General features: G+C 37.6%; 1 protein-coding gene across 1 annotated transcript in view; it reads right to left on the minus strand.

Moving 5' to 3' along the window:
* LOC134539961 (intermembrane lipid transfer protein VPS13A-like) overlaps positions 1-20,655 on the minus strand; it is a 392,760-nt gene that overhangs the window by 66,377 nt on the left and 305,728 nt on the right. Inside the window, exons 44-50 of the mRNA XM_063382355.1 lie at positions 14,943-15,158; positions 13,678-13,893; positions 12,597-12,947; positions 9,834-9,959; positions 3,362-3,631; positions 2,399-2,590; positions 1,025-1,270 (exon numbers count right to left, since the gene is read on the minus strand). Coding sequence (XP_063238425.1) covers positions 1,025-1,270; positions 2,399-2,590; positions 3,362-3,631; positions 9,834-9,959; positions 12,597-12,947; positions 13,678-13,893; positions 14,943-15,158 — 1,617 coding nt within the window. The remainder of the gene's footprint in view (positions 1-1,024; positions 1,271-2,398; positions 2,591-3,361; positions 3,632-9,833; positions 9,960-12,596; positions 12,948-13,677; positions 13,894-14,942; positions 15,159-20,655) is intronic.

Genomic DNA, 20,655 nt, shown 5'->3' on the forward strand with positions numbered 1-20,655 from the left:
CATTTACCTACCAAGAAACTCTTTCAGCAAATATAGATACAGATAGACCCATTAAAGATAAAATATAATAAAAATTATATTTTACTTCAGAGTATCATTAGTAGTGTGTGCTGCACAAGGAAAATGAACTGGCCATTCTAAGCTATGTATGGGTGGCACAGACTTGGAGAAGGTTCATTCTCACTGCCTGGAGGCAAGAAAGAATACATGGATGTGTGCTCAGGCTGTACATGTGTGTGTGGCACTAAGCATTAAGACCAGTTTTAGGTCAGTGGCATGGTGGAACAATTGACAATCTCGAGTATCCTACTCAAAAAATGTTGAATAGTGATAGACACATTAAGCCATAAAATTGTAGCATAAAGTTGTCAACTGAACAAATTGATTAGTTTAAGCAGTAAATGATCTAATTGGAGTTCTGAATGGGTATAAGTAGTAGATGCCTTCACTAAACTGAAGAACACATAGAGGTCAGCATTTATTAATTGTTGATAATTGAAATTGTAAAGAAAATATTTAATGTTTTTTTTACTGATACTGTTTTTATAAAATAATTTTTTGGTGTTATTATTTCTATTTTTATAAAGTCTGTTTAGTAATACTTATTCCACCAAAATACTGTAATGTTGATATGCTGCATTTTTATAATAAAATAATGTAAGTTTGTCTAAAACAGATTCATTTAGATGAATAAAAATAAATTAGCATGCATTTGTAGTTTAATAGTGCTTTAAAAAGAAACCTGATCTAAACCATTTAAATTAATTTTTTGTCTTCTATGCACTTTGGTACAAAATTTGTGTGAAAATAAACACATTCCTTGAATTTCAAACATTTAAAAAAACTTTCATTGTGATTTTAACTAAGTTTTGATCAAATGCTATTTATTTTCATAATTTATCTTGCATTTTGGTGCTATATGGTGTATGTATTAGCTTTCTTTTCGGTGTTATTTAGGTTTTTTTTAAATCACAATTCACCATCTAATCTTGTCCCTATTAATCAGTAAACTCAATCTTCCTACCGTTATTTTCACACTCAACGCAGGGCAAAGTTGCACGGCAGGAAGCGAGGGGGCAGGTCTCACCAGGGACAGACCGACGCCGCGCAACGACACAAACAGCTCGAGGCTGCTCTTCTCGGCCTCGATGTTGCTCTGAGCCTGGCAGGCAATGCGCTCATCCTGTGTGAAGAGCAGCACGCGCTGCTGGCCCTCCAGGTAGCTCACCCAGTACACGATCACCTTGTCCCTGCGCGTCTTCTTCAGCTGCTGCAACAGTGCGTCGCGCTTCCCTGCAGCCCCCCGTCCCCCATAGCAATCAACCCTTAGCGGGTGCGTGGCCGTCAAGCGCCTTAGGAGTGAAACTTCACAGTTGGAGGGAACACAAATATTTGAAACACATGTCATTATGCAATGAAAACAGATCTTTATTCACTTGTGTTCCATGTCTTCAGTGAAGTTTTTGAATGAAATATTGGGTTTATAATAGCAAAAATATGATACATAAATAGAAATTCCTATACAAATTTTCACAATTCTAACTGACATTATTTGAATTAGCGAGGGAACTCTAATTTCAAGCATCACTTCACTAATGTAACATCAACTAACTGAAACTTCGTAACATTTATGCAAAGTTATACATACAGAACTGATTCAGAAACTTCCATACTTTATGAGAAGGTTATAAACAAATAGTATGCTACTAATGAAATTAGCTATGATTTTTGAAGTGAGAAATTCTAAAATGGGAAGAAGCGGGGGGGGGGGGGGGGGGGGGGGTTAGAATAGTTTTGTATAACTTTGATTTTACTATAATTTTAGATATGTAATTGGTAGATATTAGTGAATTCTGTGCACGGTTCATCTCATTATCTGTAAGTATTAAATATTATTAGTAATATTTTTGAATAAACCTCTCACTTAAAAAAATGTGAATGTTGCTAGCAGCACCTCAATTCACCAGAATTTGCAGTGCACAGAACAGTAACAACACACAGTTCTGCAGTCACACACTTTGCCATTCATTACCAATTCACAGACAGTAATACATTTTTTTCAACGATTTGTCTCAAAATATTTAAGATAAGAGATGTTACAATTAAGAACAGAAAGATAAGGTTGAGTAGGAAGTTCTAAGGGATTATAGTGGGAAGGTACACTATGGTTAGATAAAACAAGATATCATAAATGCCTCTAGCTTTTTGTGCCTTCAACCCAGTACACTAAAATAATGAGAATAATAGAAGGTAATATAATGAACTACAACATGAGCCTCTACCCAGTACACTATTATAATACTGGTAGGCTAAAACAAAGATTATGAGTAGGTTTGTAAGTAAGATTGTTGATATGGTTAGGTAAGACAGTAACATATAAGTGACTCTGCAGCGTTACCTGTGGCGTGTGCTCCTCCGACTCTGAGTCGTCGCTGCTGCTGCTGGCGGTGTCATCTGGCAGCGGAGGAGGCTGGCGCGGCGTGATGCGCTTCAGGCTGGCCGATAGCTTGGCGGCCACTGTGTGTGAGCTGGCGGCCGTGCTGGGCTGCCGTACCGTGTGGAAGCTCACCCGCTCCTGCCCACTGCCGTCCTGCCGTGCCCCACACAGCAGAACACAAACATACATTTTTAAATTTGTTTTATATTAATTTTACCAACTTATACTGAGAAACCAACTTCTCACTGCAACATCTGCTACGTTTTCCACTTGAAATTTCACCCCAGCCGGGAAGTGAACTCAGATCGGTTTGATGTGAGATCAGGTTTACCACACTATTAGGCTAGACAATTTTCCTGAGGATTCTGTTTTTCCTGTCCAATCTAACATTTTTTCCCTGTCTCATTTATTAACTTTGCACAATAACATAAAATATATTAAAAACAAATAGTTAAAACATTTCAACAGTACATAAAATCTTTTATGACACCATAAACCATTTACAATGTTAACATTACCACCATGCTATCAATGCTACACAACCAACGTCGTTAGTCTATAATATAATATATAATACCACTATATTTCATCAAACTTTGAAACAATACATTATTGAAGATTGAGAACTACTATTTACACTTGATTGTGCTTCAAATGAATAAATCAATACACAGTTGAGCCATTAATTGTTTCTGTTTGTATAATTAATGACAAATACAGATGACTTTTCTACTGTCATGAAATTGTGATTTAAATGAAGTCTGGATCAGACATCACAGAAACACAACAGGTTTAATAATTACTAATCCAGTTTGGTAAGTAAAACGTTGTTATTTTCCCTGTGTTTTCCAGGGTTCTGAGTCAATTTTTAATTTCTCAGAGTTTCCCTGTCTGCACGAACGCCGCCGCACGAGAGAGACTCACCCTCCAGATGTCGGCGAGGAAGCCCTTGCCCTTGTTGTTGTAGACGTTCCAGAGGAGCACGCGGTCGCGGCAGGGGTCGTCCCAGGTGTACATGACGGACTGGTAGGGGCTCAGCAGCGCCACCTGCCCCAGGTCCTGCTGGTGGATCTTCAGGAACAGGTCCTCGCAGAGGTTGTCCACGCGCACGGGGGCGTCCCCGGCGCCGTAGCCGCGGAACGCGATGGAGAAGGGCTGCTCCCCTCCGCCGCTTACGTCCACGCACAGCCCGCACTGCCCGCAAACGCAAACCTTTGGTCCCGACAATCTGGCTTTCTCAAGTCCTGCAGATCCCATATTACATTACATGGCTCGACAAAGCACACAACATAAGAGGTTGCTGACAGTGTTCATGGACTAATGTCTCTATCATGCAACTGACCATAGCTTACGTGAAAAATTAAATTATTAATTATAAAAAGAGGACAGGATGGAGTCTGTTAGTTAACACCATAATATACAATGTATTCAACTTTTGAAAAATATTATTTATGTCCTACCTTGCAAAAAATTTGGATGAGTAACTAAAAAATCTGAATAGCAAAAAATAAAAAATATATATATGATGGCAGGTTTTTTGGTAAATACTAAACTTATAAATTGATATGGTACTTAATATTCAATTTTTAAAAATAAATATGAGCAAATCTTTCAGTACTTGCCAGTGATTGGTAACAGCTTACCTCGGTAACAAGCAAATTCATGTGTTCTCATGTTGAAAATAAACTTTTAACACAAAACTTAGACACCAAATTTAACGTAGAATCCTTTAAAAATATAGTGAGCATGATAAATATGTTAAATGTATTCAAGGTATTCATTCAATGTAAACATTTTTCCCCCTTTTTAAAACCTAACTGTAATTATGTTTAACAAGATTTATAGATACATTGAGGGTGGAATTTTAGAATGCAGCAGAAATGCAACTAAATAAGCATGCACTACACAATGGAAATCTGATGGATTGAAAGACTAATGTGCATGCATGCAGAAACTGCTATAGCCATGAACCAAAGTCATGAAGATGGACCCCACGGGGGATGTACTAAGTGTATTGGTGTGCCAAAATAACTTAATGGTAGTGAAACTATCCAACACATTTTGTAAACTTGAATAGTCATAACAAAGTATAATAGCAAATTTAAAAAAACCTACAATTTACTAGCCAAAAAAATTTTGTTGGGAAAAACATGGCATCAAAGATATTTAATATTTTGTTGGTGCTCTAAAGCATTATGAATATGGTTATGTGTCGCGAACATGCGTGCCACCATGTGGATGGGCACATGGACCCAGCTAGAGACTCCTTCCCAGGGTCGTGACATGGGCCCAGTTATTGCTAGGTTCGATTCCCCATATACTGCATTAAAGACTATCCTACCAGCCTGCTCTGATCAGCGGGCTCGCTATTGCATTGAGTGATGGTCGTCGGTGGGCTCTTAGGGCGTCCCACACATCCTGGTCCATTATGCAGGAAGCACACATGGTCGCGAGTATCAAGTACTCACAGATCTGGTTGGAGGGTTTTATTCTGGTTGAGTCATACACGAGTGAACACAATTATAAAAAATACTTTACGTATTAATGATGCGAAAGATGCCAGCGACAATTTTACTGGTTTAGGGGTGGACCAGGACACCGTACCTTCTCGAGCACTGATTGATAAATTACAATTATTATATAAGTACTAATAACTTTTACTTGCATTAGTAATTATTTATCAAGTTCAAAAATAAATTGCATGCATAAGGGTGAGTTCAAAATGTGTTTGTGCATTGCACTGCTCCATCATTATTTAAGTTGAAAGAAAACAAGACACTCAATTATTTAAAATAATTCAGATGCTACATTAACAATTATGTATTTTTAGTGTTATTTCGTGAACAACGTATTTTAATTCGATGATTCACAAAGGGATTTCCAACAAAAAATAAAAGGTATTAACATCTAAATAGATAAATCAATTGGCAATGATTGTTATCAAAATGTTTCCAACAGAAAATACAGTACAAGGTATTAAGTTGTAAATAGATGAATCAGTTGGCAACGATTGTTATCAAAATGATTTGATTCCACCAAGAAGTTAACAAATTCCAAATACATTAGAATTAAAAGACATGAATTTATTTAGCTTGGACATAAGGACAGTAGTGCAATATTACCTTTAAGGAACAGACAGTACATTAGCATTGTGATATCAAACAGAACGATCCTGAATAATAATTATGTATCATCAGCTTCCAGCAACAGTTAGCACTCGTCACGAACCATGATCCTATTCTGGTTCCTGGGGTTTCGGCTGATGACTCGACAAACGGGGTTCGAGAGTGGATTTAGCTGTAGAAGGCTCTCGGGATGGTCACACAATGGCACTTCCTTCCTTACTTCGGTCGATGAAGTGAACTCATCCTTAAATAATGTGTTGAATGTCTTGATGTTGTAGTTATTCTTCTAAACAGCACCACTAATCTTAATGTTCTAGTTGTATTGTATTTAGTTCACTTGTAGGATAGTAGTTATATTGTCTCTTGCAGTGAACTATACTATTGAAGATATAATCTGGTCTTACAAATTCATGCAATGTTTTAGGTAAATGTTCAATTATCTTACTACAATTCATGATACATAATATTAAAATTCTTCACAAATTATCATGAAATTCTTCTGTAGTGTTTTGTACAACATGTACCTATTTAATAGTTCACTCATTGTTCAGACTGTATATTAGTGTGTGTAATTTTGTGTTAGTAACATTGATTAGACCTCAAAGTAATCAGTGCTTCTGAGAAGTCTCTGAATACTTCAAGTTGTATTTCCCGCGCTGCTGTGTAGTGGCAACCATTATCCAGCATCATCTGCCAATAGTTGGCAGCCCTGAACTTCCAGCCGGAAGTCAGTCGTATGTTTAATCAGGGCGGTGAGTAGTACTACAGTAGAACCCTGTTATAATGAATCTGAAGGGAGTAGTTTATATGTTCACTATAGAGGGGAAACTTTATATCTGGGAAAACTTTTATATTGGCAATAAATACTCAAAAGCAAAATCTTAATTTCACATAGGCCTAAGCCAAGAAAAGAACGAATGAAAATACTCAAAGCAATAGTTTTATGAGCAAATGCAGATATTATTTTTAATGCACTACACATGTAAGAACTTTCCATTAATGGTTCTTCGACATCGGCATATTTTCCTTTTTTCAAGCGTTTAATACTCTGTGACTTATTCGCAGCTTGAGAAAGAAGATTGTTCAGCTTGTTTAATAATGTACTTAATGTGGATGTTGCAATTTCCAGTTCCTTTGTTTTTAACTAGTGCGGGACAGTGGGGTTGGAGTCTATCTTTTCAATAATGTCCAGTTTATCTAGCACAGATAATGCCTTACATTTTTGACCGCGTTTTTCGCCCTCTTTTATGTACGTATTTCTTATTGAAGCACATTTGCAGCTTAATAACACAAAATTATTTTTACCGTCAAAAGTAAATAAACGAAAATTAACGAGTCTGACGCATCAAAGATCACTACGTATCATTTAGTATCGCAGTTACTAAAGCTGGAACGAAATTTTCTCACTTTCTATGGAAACATTTAGTCCACAGAGTTCTATCTAGTGGTAGTCTTACGAACTTTACTCGATCAAAATGTCCGAAACGTGAACGATAAAAATGAGACGTAAAAATATTAAATTTGCTGCTATAATGTACACACGTATTTGTGTGGCGGTAATTTATGTTTAATTTTGATAACATATTAAATGTACACGCTTTCGCCCATTCTTTAACTATGCAGGGAAAACTATTTTTTATTTTCACCAAACTGATAACTAGGGATGGGACGATTCCAAAATTTTCGATTCAATTCCGATACCCGATTATTGATTCCTTAAAAAATCCTTCGATACTCGATACTCACCTAGTTAACTTAATATTAAATAATTCAAATTATATTTGCAACATTTTTTTTTTCAGCTTTGAATACATATATGATGTAGCATACATCATAAATACACATTTATCAAATTTGAGTACACAACTAAGTTATTAACATTAACTCATATAAATGTTTACATCATTAGAAGTTAATGGCTCTTATGTCAAAGGGGTCAAACTAATCTAAAATTTGTTTTGTAATACGGAATAAACTATAAAAAAAAATTTAAGCTTTCCTTGAGCAGTATAAATTATTTTCGTTCATACAACTTGCCTAACTTAGAGACGGGTACAAATTAACTTAAAAATTTGTGAAATGAAACAGTAACAAAATTAAGCAACAACTAGAGAACTAGCAAATGAAAGTGTTGTACATGATTGTGGTATTTCGGCTTAAGTTACATTTAAGAAACACAAATTCATTCGTTGTTATTTCGGCGTTGTGGTAACGACCCAACAAAATCTATAAAACACTGACCAACTAATCATCATCGTTACACCATTCGAAAATGAATGTTTGCTTACATTTTTCCGCTTTTTGGCGCGATTTAAAATGCTTGTGCTGCCCCGTACGGCTGGGTGACGAAGTAGCATGGTTCGCCCGATAATCTGCTTGATACTACGACGCTGTTCCAACTATATGCCAGCGCCCCCGGCTGACGTGGTATGGCCACTCACATAAGGCTGTTCCAAACACCGTTCGCCCAATCATCTGCTTGCTTTTGTATTTATTTGGTGTCGCTGTTCCAAGCTGACGTCAGTGCCCCGGGCGGTGTGCGTGGACTTTAAAACTTCGCCTGTTTGTCTTATCTATCCAAACATTATGCCGGAAAGGAAAATAAACGCAGTAGTTTTGCGTATTTTTAAAGTATATTTTTGGGTTTAACATTATAACGTGAGCGTGTGTAAGCTTTTGTTTGCTTTAGTGCATTTATGATTAATGTTCAGTGGCGGCCATGTTGCGGTGTTTGTTTACCAGTGATGAGACAAGTCTTTTACCCAGTATTTAAATTTCCCGTAAAAACATTGAGATTTCGCGTTTTAATACTAAATTTCGCGGAAAAACGCAGTGTTATGGCGATTTCGCGTAAAAATTGTATTTTAGGGTGATTTCGCGTTTTCGTCGTTTAATCGCGATCGCGAAAAGAACAGGCCCCTACTAATATGCAGTGATAATTTTTTTATAAATAATTTTTGTACTTTGACTTGTGTATAACATCGACCCAAGTTTTAGATATTGTTTATTTGGGGAAATATGACTGTTATATATATATGTGTCTAGTCAGTCATAACCCCACTCAAAGAGTCGTTAAATAATTGTATCTGACAGATTTGCAATGTTGTGAAATGATTTTTTTTTGCTACATGCGGGAATAGACTTTTATCATCGATTCTCGATTCTCGATTATTTAAGTAGAATCGGTAGGTATCGATGAAATTGGGAATCGGTTTTCCCATCCCTACTGATAACCATTTTTGGCTACATGTAGCCTACCGAGGCCACTCGAATACGACTGGATTATAATATGAACAGTGGACAATCGAGTAGCGTATTGCGGAGAAAAACTTCAATGTGATCCAGAATAGATGTTTTGTGAAAAAACTTGTAATTATATGAAAATATTGGAGATAAATGTGCATTATGTCGGCAAAATTTGTTCATGGTACACGGGAAAACGTATCAACATTGACAAAAGTTGTGCGCTATATCAAATAAATTAATACATAACCTCACATCATTTTTCCGGGACTGAGACGGAAATTCACAGTAAACGGGAATTCATTATAGGCGGGTTCACTATAAACGGGTTCTACTGTATGGTGTAGCCTCACGGTTAAATTGTTGTATTATAATGGCATCTAAAATCATTATCGTATACAGTCCACTCAGTCATCGCGCTCTAACACTCATCCTTAAATAGGTTATTCAAAATAATTACCATCATCGAAATATACTTCTGACATAAAGGATAGTTTCTTATGGACTGATTAGTTATAGAACATTTCTTGTTGATTACACATCAAGCATAAGCTATCACAAAATTATTTCCTTGTACAAACTGTTTTCTTTACAATAAAATATAAACATGTATAAATTTTGCACCACTTCCCACTCAATCATAGATTTATAAAAACTACATATTTAACTATACAAAAACTAAAACTAAACACTTGAAAATAAACAAACATTTAACACAATTTTTCATCTCTCTCATAGAGAACACATGATTAGATAGTAATTATTACCAGTAAAATTATTTTGGAAATTAGATGTTAAAATATTTAACAGTATGTTTGAGACTTAAGCACATTTGCATTCCATTTTCACAAAATTATTCCTACCATATGCCGTATATCGTAAGATAAACAGTAAACACACAAAAAAAAAAAAAAATTATTTCAACAGTTCTGAGAAAAACTTACTTATAAAACTTTTATGTGTGTTAATAGTTTGACGAAGACTATGTATAGCTAGTACTAATGTATGAGGGATCAGACAATACAAACCCCTTTGTCCATCCGCAGCACGGTCTGGTGAACCTGTGTGATGGGGAAGTGCTGAGACACCAGCTTGCTGTCCCGGAACTTGACGTACATTCTCATCGAGTCTGTCTCGGGCCAGAAGGCGAGACACTGGAAATAAAGGCAGCCTTCTAGATTTACAACATTTTAACATGGATTCACTAATCTAACTTGGTTGAATCAATTGGTTACTATACTTCATATTAGTTTCATTATTTATTGCATTCCTCATAATAATTTTAACATTAATTGATTTACATAAATTTATTCAACAATCAAATGATAAAAGCTTTTCTTATATGCATGGAAACTAGATTGCTTCATGTTCTATTCAATGCTTTATATATGTGGTAAATGTCACTCACAGTCAAGTTAAAACAGGAGTTTAAACAAATAAAATCAATATTTAATTTGTAACTAACAGAGAATACATGAACTTTCATCACACAACTATATTTTATTCCAATATGCAAAAAAGAATTCAAAAAGTTTTTTTTTCTGTAAAATGAGGGATGCTATTATTTTTCTTAAAAGCAAATTGAAAAATAATATGTTCTACATTGTACAGTATTTAGTATACAATTTAAATATAAAATTAGATTATTTTAAAATTTTCACTGATTATTTTGCCATTTATTTCATTAATAAACTGTTAAATGCAAAATTTGTGTTCCAACCATACCTTGAGATGATCCATATTACTTAGTATATCGATCATGGTAGGCATGAAAATCTCTGATCAGGCATGTTCGGGACCACAGCCATGCTGGATTAGCCCTTTTGTCAAATAATCTAATGTCATTATGGTTTTAACATAAATATAAAATTAAAAAAATATTCAGTACAATAGTCAAAACAAAATATGTACCGTATTCACTCGCGTAATGTCCGCCCTCGCATAATGTCCGCACCCTTTATTTATATATCCTTAAAAGAAAAAATTAAAAATTCGCATAATGTCCGCACCAGTCGTCTACGGCGGGCAACACAACTTTGGCCACCCCTAAAGGACGCAGTATGAATGGAAAGTTGACGGCTCTGTAAACAAAGCCGTGACCTTGAGCTGTCCTTTCTCTCCTGTCCTGAAAGGGTGGGGAAATTCCTTGAACTGAACAAAGCACGGTAACGGTAAACACAGCTGACCAACACGCACGCAAGTTCAAAGCATGAGTTTCGCGTCGAGTTTTGTAGTGTAGAGTACAGAATGGGTAAATATAAATCCTTCACTGCGCGGTTTAAATTAAGAGTTGTTCGTTATGCTGAAGAGCATGGGAACAGGGCTACTTAAAAGGAGTTTGAAGTGCACGAAAAAAGTGTTCGTCTCGATGGAACTGAAGACGATGTAATCTGGGAAGATACAGATGACGACAGGAGCGATGCTGATGCAGAAAGCAGTAATGCCGTGGAAGATGATAGCGACGCGTCGGTAGCAGATTAGAAAGTGATGTGTTGAGAAAGACTTACATTTTTTTAAACTCTTAAGTGCATAATTTTCTTTTAAATTAGGTTTTCGTAACATTACCTATTTGAAATTCCAGTTACTAAAATGCAGACTAAATTAATATTTTGAGTGCTGTTGCAGTATCAGTTTTTTTGGGTAAGTAAGTTCATTATTTGAACTGTTTTAATGTTATGTTATATTTATAAAAAAAAATTAACATCACATTTGCTGACATGGATCAGTCTTGTTTTCTGTTGAGGTAAGACACGCAGCGCAGCGTAAAAGAAACGTCAACTTTAATTAGTGTGTACCCTGTTTTACGTGTCAGGACAGAACAGAACCCCTCTTTGTTTACATTTGGTTGGAATCCCTCCCTTGGCCATTCTCACGCTCTAAATGTTTCCTTCCCCTTCATCCTTCTCTACGTCACGAAGGCCATCAGATTGCCGGGAGGGGGGAGTACAGTGCGCAGCAGATGTGGAACTGGTGAGTCACTGCGCTGTTGCCAGCTCGCTGGTTCCCTACGCGCCGCACGTAAGGATATGGTACGGCTAAAATATTGCAGCCGTGCCGTTAATAACCATTTTAATCCATCACATATTAATCACATTAATAAGGCACACGTAACCACACTTATTTCAGTGTAGCGCGTAATTTTTTTTAATGTTCCGGCGGGTGCGAGACAGTTACCGGTGGCAATTATAGCAAAGTAAACATGGTCTAAGCCGGGTTGTTTGCAAGCGATCCCACAGCAATATTATTTTAAAATAGCTAGGGAAATCCAAATTGATTTTAGATACGTTTTGTGCCTTTTTAGTAATAATTAAGACACAAAATTTTGTATTTTTGTATTTTTCCTCGCATAATGTCTGCACCCCATTTTTTTGGCCAAAAATGTGGTCAAATTACTGCGGACATTACGCGAGTGATTACGGTAATAAACTACACTATAAAAACAAAAAATCAGATGTGTATCCAGCTCCTTCAAAAAAATAATTATGGAAATGTACTCACTAAAATCTTTACTTTGAAATGTAACTTCTAGAATACAGGAAACACAGTGCTGTATGATAAACTCTGAGCAAACTAAAATGCTGGCTGTAAAGTATTGCCACATGGTAGCCAAGGTCAGCCGGAATTCACTCTAAAAATATTTGAACGAGAGCATCTGAATTGCTGTAGGATTGAACCATACAATGCCAGCTTAAGGTCCTTCCACATATTGAGCTCTGACTTTTTCAAATATGTAGTGAATAGATAAAACAAGAGCTCACACTCTGTAAAGCATCGCAGGCAAGCAAGCATACCTGACCGGGCGACAGGTCGATCCACAGGTCGGCACGCTCGTTCTCCTCCATGAAGCGCAGGTGGCGACGTGTCGTGTTGGTCACCAGGAAGTTGGGCAGCAGCGTGACGATGCGGCTGAGCTGCGGGCAGAGGCGTGCCGCCGTGACGGTCAGCAGCACGCGGTAGCGCCGGCGCCGCTCGCGGTCGCGCCACACCACCAGCCCCGCGCACCCCGCCGTGTCCAGCGAGAAGGCAGACGACCAGGAAGAGTGGTAGGCACGGACGCGCACCAGCCGTCGTCGCTGCTTCTTGTAGCAGAACAGCAGGGGCTCCTCCCCACTCGCCTCGTACACCACGTCCGACAGCGAGCTCTGCACAACAGTCCTTCCTCGACACCCCCTTGCAGAAACACCAACTGCTGCTGAGGCCTGCATGACAGTAGGAACTATAACCAACATACAGACATATACAGCATTTGCCAACTGATGGTCTGTGGGACAACCAAAACATTGTGAAAACTATTTCAAAGACAGTATTTCATGAAATTGGCTGTGTTTAATTATGGAATTTCTGAATTGTGCTTATGAATCATCATCAGGCGTGATCAAGCTCTCAGCAAAATTTAGGGTGCTGCTCTACAGCAATGGTGGAACAGAGATTGAATTGAATTATGTAACAGCATGCCATACATTGACAGTTCCTATCTCCATAGTTGAAACGAATATGATTATAACAATTCATGGGACCGTTGGCTGAAATACCTGCTGCATTAGTTGCTACAGTTTACAGACCATTGAAATGTGTGATCTGATTTTTAAGCAAGTACCTGGTTTCATTTGAGAAAATAATTCTGTGGATGTTTCACTGTACATATAATTATTTGCATATAAAGTTTTAATCCAAGTTTTTCTACTAGACTTAATCCTACAAGCTGTTTGTTAAAAAAAAAAAAAAAAGAAATTATTCATAATCAAAACTTTTGATTGTTACATAAAAGTTTATTTTGTGTGTTTCTTCAGCGGGAAATGAATGCTGTTATATTTTTCTTTATAAGTTATGAATGAGCAAATGGGCTTCAGCACGCAGCAGAGGCAGGAGTACCCGTATCTGCAGCGGCAGCCCGGTCTTGTTGATGATCCAGTAGGGGGCGTGCAGGTGCAGCGCGCACGTCCCCGCGCGGTCCACCCGCAGGCTCAGCCCCAGCTGCTTGTTGCCGCCCTCCGTGTCGTACTCGGTCGTCATGGCGATCGTCTTCTCCTCCAGGTCCGGGGTCAGGCTGAACGAGCCGCTCCACGGGCTGCCCAGGTACTGCGGCACCTGCGCCCACGTTCCGGGCACGTGTCGGTGGTCCGTCACATCTCTGCAACGTATCTGGGACGTCGTGTCCTCGGCACAGGGTGCTCGGTTCACAGAGGACTTCTTGGGAAACATGCCTTCAAAACATTCATTGTGACAATGAGAGTTAAGTATTCAACAGAGTCGGCGCACTGCTAAAACACTAGCGTTGCTGTTCTGTAACTTTATATTGTGTGTATCTTGACATTTGTTGTTGTTGTTTGAGCTTGGACATATCTAAGTATATAGGCTATTTTTCTTGCTGTGTGTGCTGTGTTGCGGAAGACTTTCTCACAACTGTGCTCCAGACACTGTGGAAAACAAAAGCCAGTCTACTCAAGATGGTCGCCTAAGCACAAGTTCGGTGCTAGGCGCTGCTTCAAATTTATTGATTAATTTTGTTGGAAGTTTTCGTTCCCGTTATCACGGAACAGTTGCATTTCGAAAAAATCCAGGTTTAATAAAATATATGAATACCAGGCAAATGGATGTGCATCGTTGTGTCTATCTCTAATGACATTGCTTCCAATTAGTTGTTGCCATAAACCGAATGTAAAAAAAATTAAATGCTTAATAGGAGAAACAACACTCAAAAAAAAGTTATAAAAGATCTAAAGATATGTAAATGTTAATATGCATAAACATTAAGATCCTAAATCAAATGCATTTATATTTTTCTAGTAAAAATTTAATTTAAAAAACTTAATTTTTTAAAAATCAATAAAAAAATTTAATTCATTGATAATTAACTTTAAAAAACAATAATATCAATTTACATGTATGATTTGTGTAACCACGTATGTTGACACAACTGTACTTATACATGAAAATAATTTGATACAATTAAAACAAAGAATGATCATGAAAATAATGACCGTCTTATATTTTTCAGCTCTCCAAACTTACGTATAATGAAGACCCTTCTACAACCATCTCATCAGGTAGACCAGCTAAGCTGCGTGAGAATGCTGTTCATGTGTGTGGAGAGGCAAGCGATGTACTAGTGCTGTACCGAACACGGTCCCACACACCTCGACGCAGATCTTGTGCATCTTGAGCAGGTTGAGGAAGTACACGTTGGTCTTCTCGCCCGCCTCGATGCGCACCTCGTAGCGGATGGCCGGGATCTTGATCTCGACGGCGTACGGCAGGCTGTTGTGGATGGCGAGCGGTGGCAGCAGCTTGACCAGGTAGTTGGGAATGGCGCGCGAGGCGCGGTTCACAGCCACGCCCTCCTCGCACAGCGCCTGTAACGACCACCCAGTGTCACCAACTATAGCATGATAAGTGTCGCCAACCATAGCATGATTGAACTGAAGTAATCAGAACACAATAAGTAAATACTTACTTAAAAAAAAAAATATACTGACCTGTAAAAATGAATTTTAAAATAGGTGTATTAAGTTATTAAAAAAATATTTAGAATTAAATGTTTTTTTGGACACAATTTATCACAAAACATTCATGTTTACTGTGTAGGCTGGCATCTTTCTGCACTCTACCGTTCAATTATACTATGTATTTGACAATGTTGTTTTATATAAGTATAGGTAAACAAAAATTAAATCAAGTTAGTTTCTTTAAGTTCTCAATTAGCATTGAACAAACTAACCATAGAATCAATGATACACAGATTATAAGAATGCAACGGCTACCAAAGGGACTAAATTGTTGCACCAGCATCTCTACTACCCTCAACACCATTGTCCTAATGGAAAGAAGATGAAAGTGATGATAAACTTCAAGCTAGACATGCGCTTACAAAGCTCAGCTGACGTGGTGATGCAGGTTCACCAGATATCCTTCCAGCGCCACGTCAGACTCAACTCTTAGGTGGGCCTAGTGACTTGAGTCTGTGAGTAGATTACTTGAAACTCTTACATCATTAGAATATAAACATAAAATTCTTATTGCAGTTATACTTCTTTACGCATGTTATGAAAAAAATAATGAGACTGTTTTTTATGATGCGCACGCAGCATGCAACATAATTTTTACAGGATGAAAAAAAGGCTACATAAAAATAAAAATTATATATATGGTTTTAAAACTTATGCTTTAGGGACTGATGTTGAATTCTAGTCAATATAATTAAAGACATTTATTTATTGTCAATACAAATGATTCACTTTTATGTATATAATGTTTAATTTATGTATAATTTATTTGCATTATAAATTAAAATTATTACATTATATTTTTATGAATTATTAAAATCAATTAATAAGAATAAACATTCAGCATATACCTATATTGATTTTCATTTATCTCGATTAATTTACTAGTCAATTTTTGTGTTTATAATAATATTAAATACTAAGTATTTATTTAATTTTTTTAATTTGAATTAATTTTTTACTTTACCAAACATATTTTTAATTTCATTCCAGTCCTGTTATTATTTATTTTTTATTAATTAATTGTTTGCATGCAAAATTAAGTTATTTTTTTTAATACACTAGTTAGTAAACTGCTAATGCACGTACACAAGTACACACACCCATTTTTAAATTTTTTATGTATATTCCACGTGGAGCTCCAGGATATAGAACATGTTAAGTAATGTAATGTAAAACTATATACACATGTATTGCTATTTACATAAATTTAAAAAAAAATACAAAAATGTTTACTTACATTTTTAAAATACGCACAATAATAGAACATTTCTAGAAAAAATACTGTACATTGTATACATAATAATATTAAAAATATGTTGAGATAACTGTTTTCATAAAGAAGATTTTAGCACATTGTACAATAGATGTAACAGTTAACATAAAATAAGATATCAGATCAACTAAACAACATTTATATTTCTCTATTTTCTATCAAAATAAAGAATTTCTTCAGAGAGTATAAAGGATATTCTATAAGAATTTGTTTTACTTTTTTTTAGTACAGGTAAACTGTTTATGATCTATTTTCTGGGATAATAAGTCGTAAAGTATTATGCCCATGTAGTTTAGTCCATTCTGGAATTGCCCCATGTTATGTTCTGCTGTTCTCAATTTTCTAGCATTTTGGTGTTATGCATGTGAATATCTATATTCTCATATAAACTGATTTTTTTTAACTTATGAATGAATAAAAGGGTTCTTAGAATGTATTAATTTATAACAGTCAGAATTTTAATATTTTTGAATTTTGGTTTATAGTTACATCACCCACGATTTGTGTCTTGAATACAGTCAAACCTCTCTGAAACGACCCCTCACGGTTCCCAGGAATAGGGTAGTAATAGATGTTTTCCGAAATTTTCAGTTCATTTGAACCCCCCCCCCCCCCCCCCCCAACTCCTCACCTTTTCCCAAACCGCTACTCGCTAAGAAACCAGCCGTACAATGGCAGGATGCTGTCACTCTCAATGCTAGACGGCTTTGCTTTAAACCCACTTCAACCTTCATGACAAGTCCGTCGCCCAACAGGCCACACTAAAGAAAATATGTCAAAACACTGTTTATTTTTACTGGTTAGTTTACATGTACGTTTTCTGCTTGCCGTAGTTAAATACACTAGAACCCCGATGTCACGAACCCCGGATTTAACGAAGCAGTGATATTATGAATACATTCTCGGGAACCGTCAAAAAATTGGACATTTTGACCAAAATGTGAAAATCGGAAAAAAAAAAAGAAAAAAAAAATTGAAAGTTTATTAAATCTGTCAATTTCAACACACAGCGTATTTTTGTGTCGTCTTTAATACCTCCATAAATGTTCATGTAAGAATAACAAAAAAATAATGGGACATTTCCTGTAAAAATATGGCAGCTGTAGGTTCTGCAACGCGAGTGGCCGCACACGAAGCTAGTCCGGCTGGTTGGCGGCAGCAGCTTCATGACGCATAAACTCACCCCTCCCACCCCTCGGTAACATTCTTCAAGGCTAGCTCATCCCTCCCAGACACACAAACCATCTAGTGTCCTTCCTTATAACACCCCAACTTCGCTTCCTTTGAAAAACCTTCAGTGAGAAAATGCTCACTTCACCCTCCCTTCTCCCGTAAAATTGGGCTATTATGAATGGGGTACTAAAGCGGTGAGGGAGGGGTCATAATATGTCACTTTTCACACCGAGATCGAGTTCAGTCATCTCTGGCAAGGAATTTACAAGCTTTCAAACTTAAATATAAATGTATTTTAATAGCAAGGGTCCTATGAAAAGGAATATACAGAATAAAATCAAACTGCTGACACCAAACAAAGCATAAAACGGTCCAATGCGTGGTCGCTTCGTTATTGCTCTCGCGAGAGGTGAGAGGTGATACGTGGAATGTTAGAAGAAAGATAAATGCGGGGGAGACAGACGGTAGCCAGTGTGTTTCCTGCGTGGGAAATAAATGGCGTAGCCTTTTTTTTTTATGCTGGGTGAAGCGACCTTTTTCTATCAGCTTGAGCTGTCAAAATAAACATCGCTGTGGCAGTTAAAATGAGTCGATGCTGGCGTGCATCCAGTCGGTCGCTGTGTATTGTCAACCGACAGTAATCAAAATCAAGAGAAATCCAGCAGGTAACTTTGCCTTAACTGCATACTACACTAGACACTCGCAAAAAGCTAAACGTAAACACATTGCCACAAAAACCTTTATCTGCACCCTGCCGGCAAAGGGACGTGGAACGGGGGTTGTCAAGCGCTGACAGCGGTCGACAGGAAGTGGGATCTATTTTTAGATATGCGCTGGCTACGGCAGTACAGCACTCGGCAAGAGAAACGCAGTAACACGCTATAGTAGAATCCCGCCGATGCGACCACCCTCTGATGCGTTTATTCCGTTTATACGACCGTTTTTTGAGAAACCGTGAACAATTTAAGCAGAGAAAGTCGAAAATTTAAGTAAAATCGGCTGAAAAACAAGTCTGTTACACTTTGTTGGGCGCTATGTGTTCACGTTTATCTTGGCGGGAGCTGTACTGTAAGCAGGCAGGCATACAAAAGACGGCTAAAATTAGATACCACCCCTCTAGGCTATCCACGCGGCAGTGTCTAGCCGAGCTCGGCGCGTCCACTATCGCACGAAAAGCCGTCTCAGCTGTCATGTTATCGTACCTGCGCTGTGGTAGCTTCTGCGAGAGCTTAAGAAATTCGTCCGGCCAGGCTGCATACGTGACGTGACGCTTACCTCTCCATCCTCTGCTAATTCTTCAAGGCTCAACCCTCCCAAAGCCACAAACCATGTAAAAACACCCCCCCCCCCCCACCCCCTTTCCCACTAACATTTCAACACATTCCCTCCCTTATTTCAACCTTCTGCGTGAGAATCTGTCAGCCTCCTCCTCCCCTCCCACACCGTGTGCGACAAAAGCCAGGTTGTACAGTCCATTCTCGAGAAAATAAATATTTTTATGGGCTTATACGACTGTCCTTCGCCGTTAATAAATACTTTATAAGTTTAAGTTATTATGATAAAATTTGTTTATTAGTCACACAGCAGTTTCTGCTGAAAAATCACTAATACCTTGAATTTTATTGAATAGAAAAATTTAGCAGGGCCGTAAATATATTTATTTTACTGCATAGTTACTTTTCCATCTGCATCCCAACGTGTTTTTTTTTCCTTTTTTTTACGCTGTGAAGGGACGTGGGAAAGATAATTGCTTGAGTTGTCAAAATAAACATCGCTGACGGCAAGGGCGGGAGCGCATCCTGTCGGTCTGTCGCTGTGATTATCTACTCCAAAAACATGTCACAGCATTTCAGGATAGCATTGTTCTTATATCTTTTGTTTATAGCCGAATGTTTTCTACCTGATCCACACAAGTTCCTTCGCCACATTTTGAACGAAAATAACCACCAGCCGGCTAGCATAGCCGAACTCGCGTGACGCGAATTCATTTAGCGCGAGTATTTTATGTATTTGGATATATTTGGGGAGGGGTACAAATTGGCCCGAATTCTCTATTGCGACCATTCCGTTTATAAGTCCGTTTTTCCGGAAACTGTGAGGGGTCGCATCAGCGGGATTCTACTGTACTCACCACAAGAAACTTATTTTCTGTCTGATTTTCTTCGGATTTTCTGCAATTTTTTTCACGGTTCCTCGGAATCGGGTTGTAATATAGATGTGGTCGCAATAAATGGGGTCGCAACAAAAAGGTTTTACTGTATCATACTTGCTTAAGGCTTAACAATGTCCAGAGGCGTCAAGCTAACCACTGACATGTTGTTGTGGGTCGTCAATTCCAATGTGGTCCACTAGGCCCCACGCTGAAGTTATGTACCAGAAATTACGGATAGACTGTGACACTCCCTAATCAGTGGAGACAACTGATTCCTACGTGACTCTGAAAAAACATACATTAATTACCCACATGTTTCTTTATTAAACAAGCACACTATACACGCGATATGAGAGGTGCACAACTCCGTAACTGCTAAATATGATTTTTTACATATGTCCTAGCGATAGTATCTTAAGGAATGGTTGCTTTGCTGGAGTCGGCCAATACCATAAGTTTGTAAAGTAAACTAAGTGGTCGGGCGCAATGTGTCACTGCCATGACTCAATATTAGGAATTGATAAAGTAATGTTCCTCATCTGGCAGACATATATACAGGTGTATTAACTCAAACTAGTCCATCCTGTAGTCTACCAGTACCGTAAGTAAAAATTAAGCGACACATTAGTGTAGCGATATTAAATTTATGCTGTGGGGTTAAACCATCAACTGGAAAATCAACTCAGGGACATGTGGGGAAAGAAGTTTATTAAAAGGGGTCAGGAGAATGACTATAATTACCAGCA

Source organism: Bacillus rossius, chromosome 1 (genome assembly GCF_032445375.1).
Source record: "Bacillus rossius redtenbacheri isolate Brsri chromosome 1, Brsri_v3, whole genome shotgun sequence".
In the NCBI taxonomy this organism is placed as follows: Eukaryota; Metazoa; Arthropoda; class Insecta; order Phasmatodea; family Bacillidae; genus Bacillus; species Bacillus rossius.